The sequence below is a fragment of the Pecten maximus genome, chromosome 12 (assembly GCF_902652985.1).
Source record: "Pecten maximus chromosome 12, xPecMax1.1, whole genome shotgun sequence".
In the NCBI taxonomy this organism is placed as follows: domain Eukaryota; kingdom Metazoa; phylum Mollusca; class Bivalvia; order Pectinida; family Pectinidae; genus Pecten; species Pecten maximus.
In genome coordinates this window covers 31,461,118-31,479,377 of record NC_047026.1, presented here as the reverse complement: position 1 = coordinate 31,479,377, position 18,260 = coordinate 31,461,118, and the positions used below count along the sequence as shown (strand labels likewise).

Genomic DNA, 18,260 nt, shown 5'->3' with positions numbered 1-18,260 from the left:
ATGATAAAAAAAACCTATGCGTAAATAAATGTCATTTTAATTATTTTCAGATATAGCCTAAGCGACACAAACGGAAGAAAGTAAGAGAAATGGCCGAACGTTCAGTGTACTTTCAAGTGGTTTCGATACATTTGATATATATTTGTTGTGTGATCAGGTTAGTATCAGGGAACTCTTTTGTCATGAATCTCAAAGATTTCAAACGCATGGTTGTCATTACAGACGCCGCATTCTAGATATGGAAATATAACCTGTCCTAACAGACTATAGTAACACTTATCAGCTTATGCAGTGTTATGTACAGTTTCGGGTCAGAAGTCTTTCCACACAACCAATTTCTGCTATTAATTTCTTTGCATTTTCAACTTGTTTTCAATCAGTTGTCCTGCTTTCATCCATAGTTGTAATTTATTGAAATTTTGTGCTTTAAAATATCTAGACATTCTTTATGTAATTTAAAATGTCTATGCATAATACCTCTATATGTAGGTAAAAATTAAAAGTAACAACAAAACCCGATTTCCCGTGGCACCTTCATTGTTCATTTACTTACCGAATTATCATCAAAATGACATTACAAAAATTTATATCGTAAATAAATGTGAATTTCTCAAATAAATAACAACGGAAAATATCATCAAATGAAATTTAGATAAAAACTCTTTCAGCATAAAAACTTATGCTAAACACAGCCCATTAATTATTCCAGGCAATTTCTTTGAAAACATGTTTAAATGGTAAAATTATATAGCAAAATTGGAATGTGCGAAAAGACTTTTTGACCTGCCAGTGTACATCATCAGTGTATGAAATTATATATGAGAATTCCTTAGACAGTATATATATATTATTGTCTACAGAAAATTCAAATCCCATAGCCCAAGTCATTTTTCGATAGACCAATTTTTTAAAACATTGTTGAAAGTAGCATAACTGTCACGCAAATGCTTGCATCATCCAGTAATAACACACTGTTATGGGTAAAATAAACTCTATTGTAAGCTCTGATTTCATATGATCATTTGTCAGAAAATAATGGAATGTTGTTTTCATGAATTGTAATGTATGTCAGGGCTCAAACTTTTCATAGCCAATGGGGCCAACACTTTGAAATTTGACATAGACCGACCAGGTTTTCTATAGCCTCGGACCATCGGACCACCTTTACTTTCGAACACTGCATCATATTACTGGAGGATATGATTAGGAGTATCGTATTGCTATCATTTGTTTTAATGATTTTTAATTCCTGACAAAACCTGTCTTAGGGTTGATACAGCAACTTGACCAGGATTTTTCCAGTATTTATTTCTTACATTTCAACATCAAGTTAGCATAGTTGTGCGGTAGGTTTTAATTGTACATAGTGATATGGTCGCCTTCTAGCATCGCGCTAGGGGGATTTCCCATTTGCTCATCAGTCGGTAGAGCGGCAGACCAGTAAGCCGAGGGTCGCTGGTTCGATACCCGGTAGAGGCACACTACTCTCTTTCCTGTTACAGTTGTCTGAATGAATACATATGGGCATATAATTTGCTGATTAATTTTGTAAATGGCTAAATAATGTGTTGTTGGGTTAAGATATGCTCAATATCATGTTAACCTTTATTTAGATACAATAGTTCTTTCTTTCTAGATAACACGTAACCAGCACATTGTAATTGCTTCAGTAAACATTACACCTTAAGCTTGTAGTAATCTTTATACTTTTGATTGTTGTACAGTGCTGGAGCAACAGATCCACCCAGAGCTGCTGGCGATGTCTACTGCTGGCATAACTCTGATAGCTCTCCAGGCATGAACCAGTCATGCTTAACTGGTGAATCACATCCTCCCAACATGGTGTCCAGTACAACAAATACCACAGAGGACTTCGTAAACAATTCAACTGGAAATGTAACAACACCTGCCCCTGTGAAGCCAGTCATGCGATGCTTGACTTACACCAATGATACAACTCTGCGCTTTCATCCACATATTGTGGAAACTTCTCTGGATACGTGGCGATCATGTGATTTTGATGGAATCTGTGACGGCAAACCATTAAATCAAACTGTTTCAGTATGTGCCTCTAAATATCCTAGCACTACAGAATTTGTCATCATGAATGCCTGTATAGACTAATCTGACATACATATACATAAAATTCAGTTCTGTGATCATGTTTTCTGATTGTCACTTTAACATGCATAATTTTGTTATATCTTGAATATTAATTATAATGTACAAATATTGTCCAATATGCACAAAACAGTTTGTTTTTTTTAATTTTTAATTTTGCAAAATTTTAACATGTATAAAATACACATCTTTTTTTTTCTTTCTTTTCCCACACACGCTTAATATTCTATTGGTTGTTTCCAAATTATATTTTTTGATACAAGATAATCAATGAATATCAATAAAAGATATCCAATCATTCTTACACTAATTTTTAATTACTATTTAGAAATCGCCATTTCATATATATTTTTCTCTGTATAGTTACAATATATGCACATGGTAGGCTTATTCTTAAAAATACTTGAAAATAATCAGTCAAAATTCCAAATCTAAATTTTATGATTGTTGAGTATGTTTTAAGCTCGTTAGAACCCAAGCACAGTGAGAGAAAAGAAAGATAGAACAAGAAATGTAAGGAAATAGGAAAAAGAAGAAAGTTCACATTTAGAAAGAGAAAGCAAGAGAGAGGGAAAGGGAAGGGTCAGACTTAAACACAAAAAACATGATCATTTAAACCACTGTAAACACATAATTTCATATTACCACAATGTATGAGATAAAGGTCTATATAAGATCAAGATTATTTCTATTACGACAAGTATACCTAGTCTAATTATAGGTTAAGAAAGGTCAAGTTCTACCAAATTTTGCCATTTATTCCACTCAAAAATAAATTTATTAAAAACTTTCTCTCCTTTGCCCACAGCAATAAACTTCTGCACATTATAGTAATCTTTAACATGGTTAATTAGTGATGAGACTATTAGAGACTTGTGCAAACACCTGGCTTTATATATATAATGCTTAATGAAAAGAATTATCTCGTTGTCAATTCTATTATAGATTCCATTGTGCTGGAAAGCACCAAAAAGAATCATTTCTTTATTTAATGAAAATGGAATAGAAACTGCTAATAAAATGTTTTCAAAATTTGCTAAAAAAGAGGTATTTTTAGCTCATCATGATCTTGTAATTTTTAGAGAAAGTATAGCAGGGATTGAGAGAGTCATAGTATTTGCTGAAGTTGCTAATAATTCTTTTGTCCAGTGTCAACTGAAAGTATTTTTTTAACTGTTTAATTAAGCTGGTAATTTTAGGTCTCCGGTATTCCAATATATTTCGTTACAGTACACCTTAAATTGTTTACATATACCTATTTAGTTTTTACCTAGCTGTAACTAAACTTTAGTTTCAGACTCTCCAGGCTCCATCTAAGATTGAAAATTTTATTTTTGCAAAACGTCGGGAGTAGATATGAATTGTTGGTTTAATTTGATATCTAGCTTAATGGATAAAAATAGCATGAGGTCATTCATATTGTTTCTTCTATTCTCAAAATATTTGTAGTAAAATTCGTGGATATTTTTTATCCTTTTAGTACAATCAAGGGGGAAAATCTGTTTATTTGTTCATAAATAATCATTTTGCCACCTTGATTGTTATGTTTCAGGCCATGATCAATCAGACCAGTGTGTCAGTGTTTTGTTGTGAGGGTAACAACTGTAACAAGCCTGTACCAGTCAATGTGCCTAAGCCTAGTACCAACAAAAGTCAGTGCTACCAGTTAACAATGGAGGGCAGCGACATGAAGCTACAAGGTCAGAAACACATGTTGTAACCTGATCTAGCTGTATATATGGATGTAACAAGGATGATTTTTTTTTTATATTCATACATATAATGCTGTCTTCTAGAAAGATCTATATATATACATGTATATAAAATCACTTCACAATAGTTTATCTAGTGTAATTTATAAAACTAGACATTTCTAATCACAGCTATTCTTCAAATGAGATATGTTAAGTAGAGATCATATCTTTATTAAACTGATCAAGTGAATTTGCAGGAAGATAATTCACCTAAAGCTTTTATATCACACATTTTCCACCTTTACTCTTCTATCATATCATATGATTAAATACTGTATAGGTGATTATTTTCAGGGGTCAAATATTTCGCGATTTTCATTAAAGACAACACCATTGAATTCTAACCAATTTAAATTTTGCGATCCAGCTGTAGGAGAATAGGAATTTTTTGCAGATATTGCTTGCTATATTGATTCTCAAACTGTTTAACTCATGATTGTTGATAGAGTATAACACAACCAAAAAAGAACTTCAGTAAACTGATAGTACTTGTACATATATCTCAACACAACTAGATGCTTACTGATTAGAAGTTATCTAATCTGTAATCTGTTCAGAAGAATTATTACCTAGGATGGTTGAACAATCTTAACCACAGTTCATTTCATGGGTAATATGTACATGTGTCCTGTTTTTTCATGGATCAGTATTTACAGTTACGACTATGGCCTGCGAAATAGCGGAAAAAGCATCCCCGCAAAAATAACCAGCTATACAGTACATTAAATGTATATACTGACAGAGCTGTATTCTTTATGAATCGACTCATTGTTTCATCGTAAACTACATGGCTGTATTCTTCTATGACTGACACATGACAAATTTGGATATTGCACTGACTCATTTGTAATTGTAATACTTAGGCTGTAAGATGGAGTGTTCTGCTGAAGGCGTTCCATGTATGAAGAGCACTGTCTACCTGAAGAGTGGTGTTGTGTCTCAGATGTTTAATTGTGACATAGACAACAGGTGTGCCAACATCACACAGTCAGAACCACAATGCAGAAATGTAAGTACATTAAACCTGTCAGAAATAATAATCTTAATAACACTACATGATTATAGAGATTGACCCTAATATCAAATCAGTAAGTCTGTGATACCACATTGTCATGATGGTGATGAGAGGTAAATATAAGACACATCAGTAAGTCTGTGATACCACACTGTCATGATAGTGATGAGAGGTAAATATAAGACACCTCAGTAAGTCTGTGATACCACACTGTCATGATAGTGATGAGAGGTAAATATAAGACACATCAGTAAGTCTGTGATACCACACTGTCCTGATAGTGATGAGAGGTAAATATAAGACACCTCAGTAAGTCTGTGATACCACACTGTCATGATAGTGATGAGAGGTAAATATAAGACACCTCAGTAAGTCTGTGATACCACACTGTCATGATAGTGATGAGAGGTAAATATAAGACACCTCAGTAAGTCTGTGATACCACACTGTCATGATAGTGATGAGAGGTAAATATAAGACACCTCAGTAAGTCTGTGATACCACACTGGCATGATAGTGATGAGAGGTAAATATAATTAGACACCTCAGTAAGTCTGTGATACTACACTGTCATGATAGTGATGAGAGGTAAATATAAGATGCCTCAGTAAGTCTGTGATACCACACTGTCATGATAGTGATGAGAGGTAGATATAAGACACCTCAGTAAGTCTGTGATACCACACTGTCATGACAGTGATGAGAGGTAAATATAAGACACCTCAGTAAGTCTGTGATACCACACTGTCATGATAGTGATGAGGGGTAAATATAAGACACCTCAGTAAGTCTGTGATACCACACTGTCATGATAGTGATGAGAGGTAAATATAAGACACATCAGTAAGTCTGTGATACCACACTGTCATGATAGTGATGAGAGGTAAATATAAGACACATCAGTAAGTCTGTGATACCACACTGTCATGATAGTGATGAGAGGTAAATATAAGACACCTCAGTAAGTCTGTGATACCACACTGTCATGATAGTGATGAGAGGTAAATATAAGACACATCAGTAAGTCTGTGATACCACACTGTCATGATAGTGATGAGAGGTAAATATAACACACCTCAGTAAGTCTGTGATACCACACACATGATAGTGATGAGAGGTAAATATAAGACACCTCAGTAAGTCTGTGATACCACACTGTCATGATAGTGATGAGAGGTAAATATATGACACCTCAGTAAGTCTGTGATACCACACTGTCATGATAGTGATGAGAGGTAGATATAAGACACCTCAGTAAGTCTGTGATACCACACTGTCATGATAGTGATGAGAGGTAAATATAAGACACCTCAGTAAGTCTGTGATACCACACTGTCATGATAGTGATGAGAGGTAAATATAAGACACATCAGTAAGTCTGTGATACCACACTGTCATGATAGTGATGAGAGGTAAATATAAGACACCTCAGTAAGTCTGTGATACCACACTGTCATGATAGTGATGAGAGGTAAATATAAGACACCTCAGTAAGTCTGTGATACCACACTGTCATGATAGTGATGAGAGGTAAATATAAGACACCTCAGTAAGTCTGTGATACCACACTGGCATGATAGTGATGAGAGGTAAATATAATTAGACACCTCAGTAAGTCTGTGATACCACACTGTCATGATAGTGATGAGAGGTAAATATAAGACACCTCAGTAAGTCTGTGATACCACACTGTCATGATAGTGATGAGAGGTAAATATAAGACACCTCAGTAAGTCTGTGATACCACACTGTCATGATAGTGATGAGAGGTAAATATAAGACACCTCAGTAAGTCTGTGATACCACACTGTCATGATAGTGATGAGAGGTAAATATAAGACACCTCAGTAAGTCTGTGATACCACACTGTCATGACAGTGATGAGAGGTAAATATAAGACACCTCAGTAAGTCTGTGATACCACACTGTCATGACAGTGATGAGAGGTAAATATAAGACACCTCAGTAAGTCTGTGATACCACACTGTCATGACAGTGATGAGAGGTAAATATAAGACACCTCAGTAAGTCTGTGATACCACACTGTCATGATAGTGATGAGAGGTAAATATAAGACACCTCAGTAAGTCTGTGATACCACACTGCATGATAGTGATGAGAGGTAAATATAAGACACCTCAGTAAGTCTGTGATACCACACTGTCATGATAGTGATGAGAGGTAAATATAAGACACCTCAGTAAGTCTGTGATACCACACTGTCATGATAGTGATGAGAGGTAAATATAAGACACCTCAGTAAGTCTGTGATACCACACTGTCATGATAGTGATGAGAGGTAAATATAAGACACCTCAGTAAGTCTGTGATACCACACTGTCATGTGAGTGATGAGAGGTAAATATAAGACACCTCAGTAAGTCTGTGATACCACACTGTCATGATAGTGATGAGAGGTAAATATAAGACACCTCAGTAAGTCTGTGATACCACACTGTCATGATAGTGATGAGAGGTAAATATAAGACACCTCAGTAAGTCTGTGATACCACACTGTCATGATAGTGATGAGAGGTAAATATAAGACACCTCAGTAAGTCTGTGATACCACACTGTCATGATAGTGATGAGAGGTAAATATAAGACACCTCAGTAAGTCTGTGATACCACACTGTCATGACAGTGATGAGAGGTAAATATAAGACACCTCAGTAAGTCTGTGATACCACACTGTCATGACAGTGATGAGAGGTAAATATAAGACACATCAGTAAGTCTGTGATACCACACTGTCATGACAGTGATGAGAGGTAAATATAAGACACCTCAGTAAGTCTGTGATACCACACTGTCATGATAGTGATGAGAGGTAAATATAAGACACCTCAGTAAGTCTGTGATACCACACTGTCATGATAGTGATGAGAGGTAAATATAAGACACCTCAGTAAGTCTGTGATACCACACTGTCATGATAGTGATGAGAGGTAAATATAAGACACCTCAGTAAGTCTGTGATACCACACTGTCATGATAGTGATGAGAGGTAAATATAAGACACCTCAGTAAGTCTGTGATACCACACTGTCATGATAGTGATGAGAGGTAAATATAAGACACCTCAGTAAGTCTGTGATACCACACTGTCATGATAGTGATGAGAGGTAAATATAAGACACCTCAGTAAGTCTGTGATACCACACTGGCATGATAGTGAATAAATGATAAAAGGGTATGATACCACACTTAAAAACATATTATGTTATGGAAATATATTTCTGTATTTGCCAATACATAATCGGTATATGTGGTAATTTGGTAAACTGTAAAACAGTAACTGTGTTACAGTGATTGATACAATTGTACATATGTTTGTATTTGATAGTCCTCAACTGGTGCCAACAACACCCAAGAAGTGTGCTGTTGTCAGGGTGATTATTGTGTGAAGCCAGACCAGCCGTATGATGAGCCGAATGTAAAAGATGCCAACAGTGCCTGTTCTGTGGTACCTATCAACAGTACTAACCACCACCCACCTGGTGTTCCGGCCCCGAAAAAGAAGGTTGACTGGCTGTTTGTAGGTGGTCTGATTGCTAGTGGTGCCGTCGCAATACTGCTGGCACTGCTTGTGGTCGTTGTGATCATCAAGGTGAAGAGAAGGACCAAACAGAACAACCGACTCACCCTGTCCTACACTAGACTGGCGGCTGACAGAGTGCCTGATGATGACGAGGATGTACAGATGCTGCTGTCCTAGATAGCTAGATATCCTTGGTTTTACTCAATCTTTAACACCAAGACTAGGCAGAGTTCACATCAGAAGAGGGTCATGTTTTCAACACACTTTTATAAGGTAGACATATTTATGGTAACTTAGAAGCCTCTCATTCTAAACACATTTACCTTATGAAATTAGATTCTTATCCTAAACAAAATTAAGTATTGCTCACGTTTTCCTTAACACATTAACCTTTAGTAGATCATTGTCCTAAACACTTTTACCTTAAGTAGACTCTTATCCTAAACACACTATATTTTTAAGTAGACTTTTGTCCTAAACAAACTTACCTAATTACTTAACCTAATTACTTACATTCTTAACACACTTAGCTATAGTTGACTCACATCCCAAGCTAAAGCAGACTGTGGACTCTGCCATTAATGTCATTAGAAAGTGTTCTTCAAAGGTACAGAACAGGAACAGCCAGAAATGTTTACACCTTGTGTTGAATATCCCTTTAAATTGATGTCTGATATCTAATATGCAGCCTCACACAGGTCATCCCTTCTTTTAAAAAAACATCTTGTTCAAACCATACGGTATATTATTAAGTTATCGTTGTTAGGGAGAGTCTGCATTCCTGGTTTTTCTTACAATTTAACATGTGTCTGGATACTCCACATATATGATATTACTTCACTAATGTTAGGATAGTAAAATAACGCATGGGCCTGTGCCTTGGACAGGGATATCTCGAGAGTCTATCTGATCATGATCAGCACTAATCTTACCAAGTACTGGCCAGCCAAACTCTCTTACATGAGGGTTGAGATATCCCTGTCAATGGTACAGGCCCATATTTTCATTATTTTTTTCACATACTTAATAAAAGTAATAAATTGAAAGGTGAGCCTTTTCATCATGCCGTCGTCGATGTCACATGAAATGTCTGTCTAAATTGATGACTTTGCGATGCATGGTTACACTATATAAAATGAAGACATTATCCTATAGTGAATAGCAACATAGCGCATGCTAATTATCTTTGAGATCAATTTATCCCATTGGTAGCAACCACGGGGGTACCCTGTGAAGTATGTGAGATAAATACAAGAAGAGATTATTGGAGAAAAATATTTGTATTGTTGTAGAAAGAACATGGTACCGTTGTGATGTCATGTGATCTCATTTATACTTCTTTTCTGTTCTTGTTTTTAATATAAGAAATGTTGTGCAATGATGTATCAGCATTCCTGTTGTTTAATTTGTTGATAAGCTAACAGTTCGTTTATAAACTTCCAAAAATGAGTTACCCCCCCCCCCCCCCCCCCCCCCCCCCCCCTCTAAAGTATTTTCAAAATGTCATCTGAAATTGAATAATTTTTGAAATATTCCAGGGTTCTTTCTGAAATTGAATAATTTTTGAAATATTCCAGGGTTCTTTCTGAAATTGAATAATTGTACGTGTTACACAAAAATCTTCAGGAAAATTAACAGGATCATTATTTTTATAAGTGCAGCTTTTGCAGATTTGACATTGACTGAAAGGCATCTAGATTAATTTGTTTTGTCAGTATTACAGATTATGTAAAGAATTATAGACATAAGGCCTTATTAAGGGAGGTATTTGTTAGTAACTTGTTTATCACCTACATGTAACCTATTGTTAGGTTTCGTCTCTCCGTCTACAGTTGGTGATTTGCCTGTCTTTGTAACTTGTTTATCACATACATGTACATGTAACCTATTGTTAGGTTTCAGCTGGCTGTCTACAGTCGGTGGGTTACCACTTGCATGACTCCACCTATTTCTAGGTTTTATCTCTCCGACTACAGTGTTCTGTAAGTGTAAGGGAGGTATTTCATACAAACTATTATTATTGACAGGTGATTGACACTAAAATTATTTCTACTTACAATTTTGGTCTGTTATGTTATAAGGAATAATCCGTACATATAGTCGGAATGATTCTGTATCTCCTATTAAATATATTGTAGATACAGTATGATTATAGTCATGGCTCATTTCTATTTTTAAACATGATATTGAGCACACGCATGTCTGAGAATGTTTTCCCACTGTTCAGACATATTGTCAGTGTATCGATAACACACACATGATCAATGGCAGTCTTTGTACTTCTAGCTTACCTTTTTTTTGTGAAGAAAAATATTTTAAATCTATACAAGAAAGATGAGAAATTTTGGATTGACCAGTTTTCCATGCATATTGTTTTCTTGATATTTAAAATTATAGAAAATTTGTCATGATAAGCAAAACCATATTGTCACTGAGTGTATATATACATAAAATAGATTGAAGTTCATGATATTTGTATAATATATACTTACCAGGATCCATTCTTGTGTCTTAAGTGCCATGTATATTATGAACATGCTTTTTTTAAAGTCTAGTCTAAAGAATACCATGGAGGGATATCTATAGATGACTGGAATTTGTATGAGATTTTCAGTCATCATTCATGTTTGTTCATAGGTATCAAAACCGGTGCAAAATGTAAAATGATTTATTCTTTAGTACACATTGATTGATTATATTGTTAAACTTACTGGTTTACAGAAATTTAAACATTTATCAAAGTAACTTAATTAGGCTATTAATAATGTCAATATCATATTTTCTGTTATAATAAAATGTAAAATTTGATAAAATTTATGTAATCTAAGATGTGTGGAAATACTTCATTCTCCTAAATTGCCTGTGGCTGAATATATATAATGTAGTAGCTAATATATTATTCACATTATGAAGTTTTGAATGCAATCACATACATGTTTGTTTTATTAAGTAAAAAATTAGCACAATTCTCTCTCAAATAGATATCTGTATAAATAAGGTGTGTTATTTCATTAACACAGCATTTGTATTGTGATAATAAAACTTTGTACTTGTGATGTAGTTATTGATGTAATCTTGTCCATTAGCATTGTATATACCATCAACACTGGAAAAAAGCAATATTTTAGATATCTCTAGATTTTTGGGAATGTGAATCAAGTGTATTTTGTTGATATTGACACAGACTAAAAATAACATATATTGTATAATGTTTATATACTGTAAACGTACTATAAAGTTTGTTGAGCTCAAATTGAGCGCAATACCAAATTTCAACTGTTTAGTGCGATGAGTTAGCACGCCAATATTAGTTGCCATAGAAATTATATAGGAAATGTAATTGGCACAATCATATTTTACTAATTTAGTGCAATGTCTCTAGTGCAAAAAGTGCAAAAATAAAATGACCACTTTAAATATGTACGTTTACAGTATATGTGTGGTTTAGTATTAAATCATAGCTCTCATTGTTTTATTTTGTAATTATGTACACATATTGTTATTTATATCTAATCCATTGTTATAAATCTGAAGATCAAGATCTGTTTCCATTAACATGCTCAACTTTATGATCCTTAATTGACTGCTCTTCATATTGTAAAATTGTAATTCAAACTTTCTTAACAGAAAACAATCCATGATAACATGATACGGTTTCAAAGATTAAAAAATTAATGTGTTAATATTTAATTTCTTGATCAATTGTTCATACTTAAATTTTCATTGTCACCATTATATATAATGCAGCAGAAACTTTTTTATGTTTAATATAAGACAAGACAGAAATGTTCAGGACTAAATTGAACAAAATCATTGATATCGTGACAAAGATTTTAACCAGCATAAGTTAAACCTTAATCTGTGAGAGTAACCCCTGTAAACAGTGTTGATATGTAATTTTCTGTCCTGTTTTACATATCTGGGATTGATAATGTTAACTTTAATACAGTGTGGATGTAGACCGGTATAGTTATATTTATCACATCCTTATGGCTGACACAGGTTATTATGCAATGAGAAATCCGTCCGATCTTTCATATTGCCGTAATTTTCCTTGAAAGTACCAAGCTTTAGTTTTAATTTGTTATCACAAAAAATAGATAAAATGAGAAATTTTACGCAAAAATGATGACAAAGCCATACAGAATGATTGTTTTATAAAAAAAAAAAAATAATATAAATTCATGCAAAATTATTGATTTATACAAAATTTGAATTTCTATATAATTAATATCTTCTAATTGGTTATATAATGGTCTTACTCAAGAGAGAATATGATTATGAATGGATATATTCCATATCAAAGTACCCAGTCTTTAGGTTGTTGATATAGACATGTAGTAAGATTATAGATCTATTAAATGATGCAGAAAAATAAAAAGGATAAATTAATGGAATTGTCAACTTGAGAAAAAATTATGTCTTAGAAGCTGTTTTCCTTTGATGTGTTAAAATTCAGGAATTGACACAATTATTCTGTCTTTACGTATTGCAGAGTTATTTGTTCTTGTGAGCAGGCATTGATTGTAACAAGTCGTACTAATAACATAATTTTCTCACTCAAACTACAGGTATTGATGTAACAATCAATACCTCTCCAGAGCAGATAAAAAACTCTGTATTGCGAAAAGACAGAATAAGACTATGATTCTCTATTATTGTCTGAAAATCATGGTACTACCAGATCTAAACTGGATGATAATTGGCAGTTAAATAACAAATTGAAATAAACAGGGAAGTAAAAGAACAGTTATTCCTTACAATCCAATTTTATAAGTACCCTACTGGTGAAACTGGGCAGGCTATAGGTTTCCTCTCCATTTGTCTTGTACGTATGTAACAATGATTGTCAGCACTCTATAGTGCATTCATTCCTGGAGGGATTTCAATCAAACTACACATAATGATAAAGGACCATAATATATTGCACAAGTTTGAGTTTCAGGATTTTCGGGTTCAGGTCAATCTCACTGTTACTATTGTTTCTATAGGGGGCTGGTGGTAGGAGACTTGTACTGCTTTAGCTATACCCAGTATATATTTGTTTGTGAAATTTGATGTCTTTAGAAAATTGTCTTTAACTGAGACTATTCATATGTTTGACTGTGTTATATTGTGTAAATAGTTAAGTGACGATGTACATGGTTTATATACATTGTATATTATAGATATGAAATGTAAAACAATGTGATATGTAGATACCATATTTAGTGCTGCTTAAGTTATAAGGTATATATTGAATTCACAGGGGATGGGTGCGGACCTACGTCACAAAAGAACAATGGTCAGATAAAAAAATAGCCTCCCCCGGGTATGACCCATCTCACGGCTAAATATCTTTTGTCAAGTCGTAGGGCGGGTGTCTTACTTGGGAGAGGCTAAGAGGTCCACCCCTACCCGCTGTGGTTGAATTCAGTTGAATCAGTTGTCTGTTGTATCCAGACGGAAAAGCTTTAGTTTTATTTTGTATATATAGTCTCATGGATGTTTTTTTTTTTTTTTTTTTTAATCTTAAAGTATGAATACTCGTTTCTGCTAATATCATGTCTTTTGAAGGTCTGATCTACAACTACCATTTTCGAATGACGTAGGCAATGATATTTGTAAAAAGTAAAGCAGAAAAATACAAGTCCAGTGATGATCCTCTGAAAATAGAAAAAATGAACAATATTAAAACATTTTGAAATTATTTTTCAACACAATTATTTCAAAAGTCATTAAAAACAATGCTTTTTAACAACCAATCACTGTCATGCTTTGACCACTTAATGTATTGCTGATTTTATTTACAGGATGTTCAGTAATCAAAGTCGACAAATTAATTATCTCTTACCCGATTATATGTAACGGTGTACTAAGGTAACTAGGCATGGGTTTCAGGCATGTTCCTTTACTTATATAAGATCTTGGTTAAGAAAATGCTTCTCATATTCTATAATGTTTTACTGTTATAATAATTGGACATTTTAAATTACAATATTTTTTTATTTCTGAAGGTAAAGAACGTTCATGACCCTATATTTACTGGTATGGTTTACGTTGTGTACCATTGTGTTCTAGATCTCATGATCATATTGCCGTTTCATTTAGGTATCTCCAAATATCTACAAACAATGTGCAGAAGGGTTATTTTCATATTCAAATGTAGTTTTGATTTTGTTTTTAATCATTTAATATTTTGAAGAGAAAAAAAACAACAAAATTAAATGTTATTTAATTAAAAACCTTATTTTGAAAATTGAAGTGAGAAACGCCTTTTGTTTTAGTTATCATCTAGGTTTCACTGGCGTCTTTGTAGAATATTTCCAACATAAACACGTTATTATCCCCCGTTTAACGGAGACATGTATAACATATACGTATGGAATTGAAAGTCATAATAGTTGTTACTGAAGGATTAATGTGTTATAATTGTAGACTAGCCATAACATGAAGAAAGAAAACACAGTGCGCACTCGCGCTCAGATATTTGTGTTATTGCTCCGGAACATAAAAAAATGATCTTAATACTTATAATTTAATCGAATTTATACTTTGAAAGTCTTCTTTAATTGATAGTCTTTTTTGTTTTAGAATTATAACGCCGCTACATCGGCCAATCAAACGCGACGACATCTTTACGTTTTGTGCTGATAACATAATTTTTAAGCCAATGAAAATGATTGTTACAAGTAACTTGTGCCATCTGCTAGTATTGTAGACAGATCACGTCATAATGCTTTGTTTAAAAGTGACATGTTACCCGTTTGATATTGTCTTGAGAGTTTTGTTGTAATGTCACCTGACCCATCTTAATAGTGTAAGGTGTAGATTGGCGTCCGTTTTGATGTACAGTTATACATTCCATTTCACATCTCATCGTTTTCAAACTTTTGATTTTCATTTGTGTACATTCATACCAGATTAAACTGTTCCTGAATATGACTAGTACATTTGTAGGGTACAAACCAAGTGTTTTATCTTCAAAATAGTAATTAGAAATTTACGCCGAAATAGATTGAAAAGCACGCATGCTCACAAAGTGCCTTTTGTTTCAATTGTGACACTGATTCACGTATTTGAAGAGCGATTGATTCCATGTGATACATAATTATTAACAAAGATTTAGATATTCTTTATCAATTCATAAGTGTAAGGTTTCGTTTTGAATAACGGACGTATGTAACGGACGTTAGGAAAAACGTAGTTTTTTTCAGTTGGTTGGTTATTCCTTAACTTTTTTTTCTAAACATGTTGAAATTAATGGACTATGATACAAAAAGAATTCTGTATTGCTGAAGTTCGGTTTTGCACTCAAATAAGTGCTACTTCAATACGATATCAGGAGACTTCTTATCTCGGTAGTGACACTTTCCCTTTATCTTCACTACCTGTATCGTATCGGTATTGCAATGTTTTCCTCCACTTAGAGAAAATCTGATCTGCGTGAAATCCGTGATATTTGCAGGTACACTTACAGAAATGGAATCGTTTGTATGTTGTATGTATCAATATGCTTAAAATAAAACTTTTATGTTTACACAGACTTTGAATTTGTGAGGTATTTTGTAAAACACGCCCATCCAGACACAAACACATCCTCACGGAGACGTACACACACGTTTTCTCTCTTACACAGAATCAACATAGAATTAATCATTAATCTGAGGGTAAGATGGTGGACCCATGTTTTATCCCTTGTGACAAATCTCTTGAAGAAAGTTGACAGGATCTTCCTAAAAAAAAAAGGTTAGGATTAGCACGCGATAATGTGCGCCTGGTGGGCTGATCAACTGTCAGAAGTCTTGGTATCCACCGAAAGTTTTCACATTGAAAGATGGAATGTATGCCACCATAGGAATGTACTCTCTCCTGTGAAATGCCAACTCTACAGCTGCCTATATATCTTTCTGTGACTCGTCTGTCCGTCATAACAATATCATGAACTTTGTTGACCATTTCTGGGGATCCAACATTGACAGGCCTTCCTGGACGGGGGTCATCATCAAGGCTCTGTCGACCTCGCTTAAAGTCCACCACCCACCTTGTCACTGTATCATATGAAGGGACATCTTTCCCTAGTGTTGCTACCATATCATGGATATCCTTAGGTGTTGAACCTTTTTTATGCAAATATTGGATCACTGCTCTTTCGCCGATTTTGTCTATACTTTAAAGTGCTGAGTACCTCCTTCAATACGAGGCTCACAACATATCAATCATCCCTCGTACTTTCTAAAGTGAATTTCAAATGATCACTTTTTGTACTGAATTTTTTCATTATTTCAATAATTCTAAACAGGAAAATGATTCTTAATATCATTAACAAGGTCATCAAGAAATGATAGGTTTACTTTATTGGTTGTTTTTAAGTTATTTTATTATTAGTAGTTTTAATGCTTTAACTGTTACACCATTTTGCCCTGGCTTCGAGTGTTTCGATAGTTTTCCTTAATTCTTTTCTTTATGACTCTGTTGGTTTCCAATCATCATGGTATCTGAAAACAGTCATCAATAACAAATATAATTTAAATACCGGTATCAGAAATAAAGAAAGAGGACGATGGCTGTACACTGAAAGGCAATATTGCCATTTAACCACTTTTAATTAAATTTTCAACTAATACTTTAGTTCATGGAATTGAGAATTATCAAATTTCCAAAGACCGTAACCTTTTCTAAAAATTGAATTTTTAGTTATGATTCAGGCCGAGTGAGATGGTTTTTTGCTCAGGTTCAATGAAAATTTGATAATAGAAGAAAGTGAAATAGATGTGTATGTGTGTTTCCGCCAGGTGAATCTTCTACTGAATGGATGATGAACACTTTTAAGATAAAAAGAATACTTATATTTACTCGATGACTACTACCAGGTTTCCTGACAAGCATAATAACTGAAAAAGAAAGTCGGCGTCCTTTTTTTTATCTTCACGTTGAATACGAGGTATTTTTTAAAGATTTAGTTATATGAATGCACAGATACACAAGAATGGATCATATTTAAAGAGGGAAGACCCGTGGCATGGTGGACAATAATGCTATCAAATCCATATCGTTTGTTTTGTGCTCTTATGGTAAATAGTTAGCAATTTTATAAAGGATGGGATGACATATAGTGGACGGTACAATATATGTTTGTGTTTTAAGTGCATTTTATGACCTACTGATTGGTTAATCCCATGTGAAATGTAATCATACACGTGGGAGGATTTCTTTTTACCATGAAACGTAACTGCTGCTACGATGTGAAACTACTCAGTTTAGCAAATTATTTCACTGAATCAAATAAACAACCAAATATTAAAAATAATTAAAACAAATAAATTGTATTAGAATCATAAATATAATATGATCTCTTGACAGACCGATATCATACACTTCTCTAATTGCGGATAACAGTGAATATATCTATAACCGATGGCCTGGAACAGAAATTATATAGGTATGGATTTAGGAGGTGGTTTTCATATTTAAACTTCATATTTTGTACTTAAAAACAGCTTTCCGAACTACATCAAAATCAGGTTCTTGCCCTTTACCGAAATTGTGATCTGTTTATTTGAAATGCACTTAATTTTTAATTATTACCCTAAAAAGCTTGATTGTCATGCAATGTACATGTCAGTTTAAACTAATCAAAATTAGATGTTCATTATCCACTCCGTTTACGGAGTGTTTACGGAGTGGATAATGAACGTCTGATTTTAATTAGATTAATGTCAGTTATGTGTAGACCATCGAACTGTAGTCGTTTAGTTTCGTAAATGTTGACATTTTAAAAATAAAGAATAATGATTTCGTAAAACGTTACCAAATTGCTTCACGCAAAAGCGTGATTTGTTTTGAGTTG

At 33.8% G+C, this 18,260-nt stretch overlaps 1 protein-coding gene across 1 annotated transcript; it reads left to right on the top strand.

Moving 5' to 3' along the window:
• Positions 1-28: 28 nt before the first annotated feature.
• On the top strand, positions 29-9,888 carry LOC117339210. The gene is made up of 5 exons (XM_033900679.1): positions 29-157; positions 1,725-2,061; positions 3,674-3,821; positions 4,739-4,884; positions 8,237-9,888. The coding sequence occupies exons 1-5, from the start codon at positions 90-92 to the stop codon at positions 8,606-8,608; spliced, it is 1,071 nt and encodes a 356-aa protein (XP_033756570.1). The 5' UTR covers positions 29-89; the 3' UTR covers positions 8,609-9,888.
• The last annotated feature ends 8,372 nt before the right edge of the window (positions 9,889-18,260 follow it).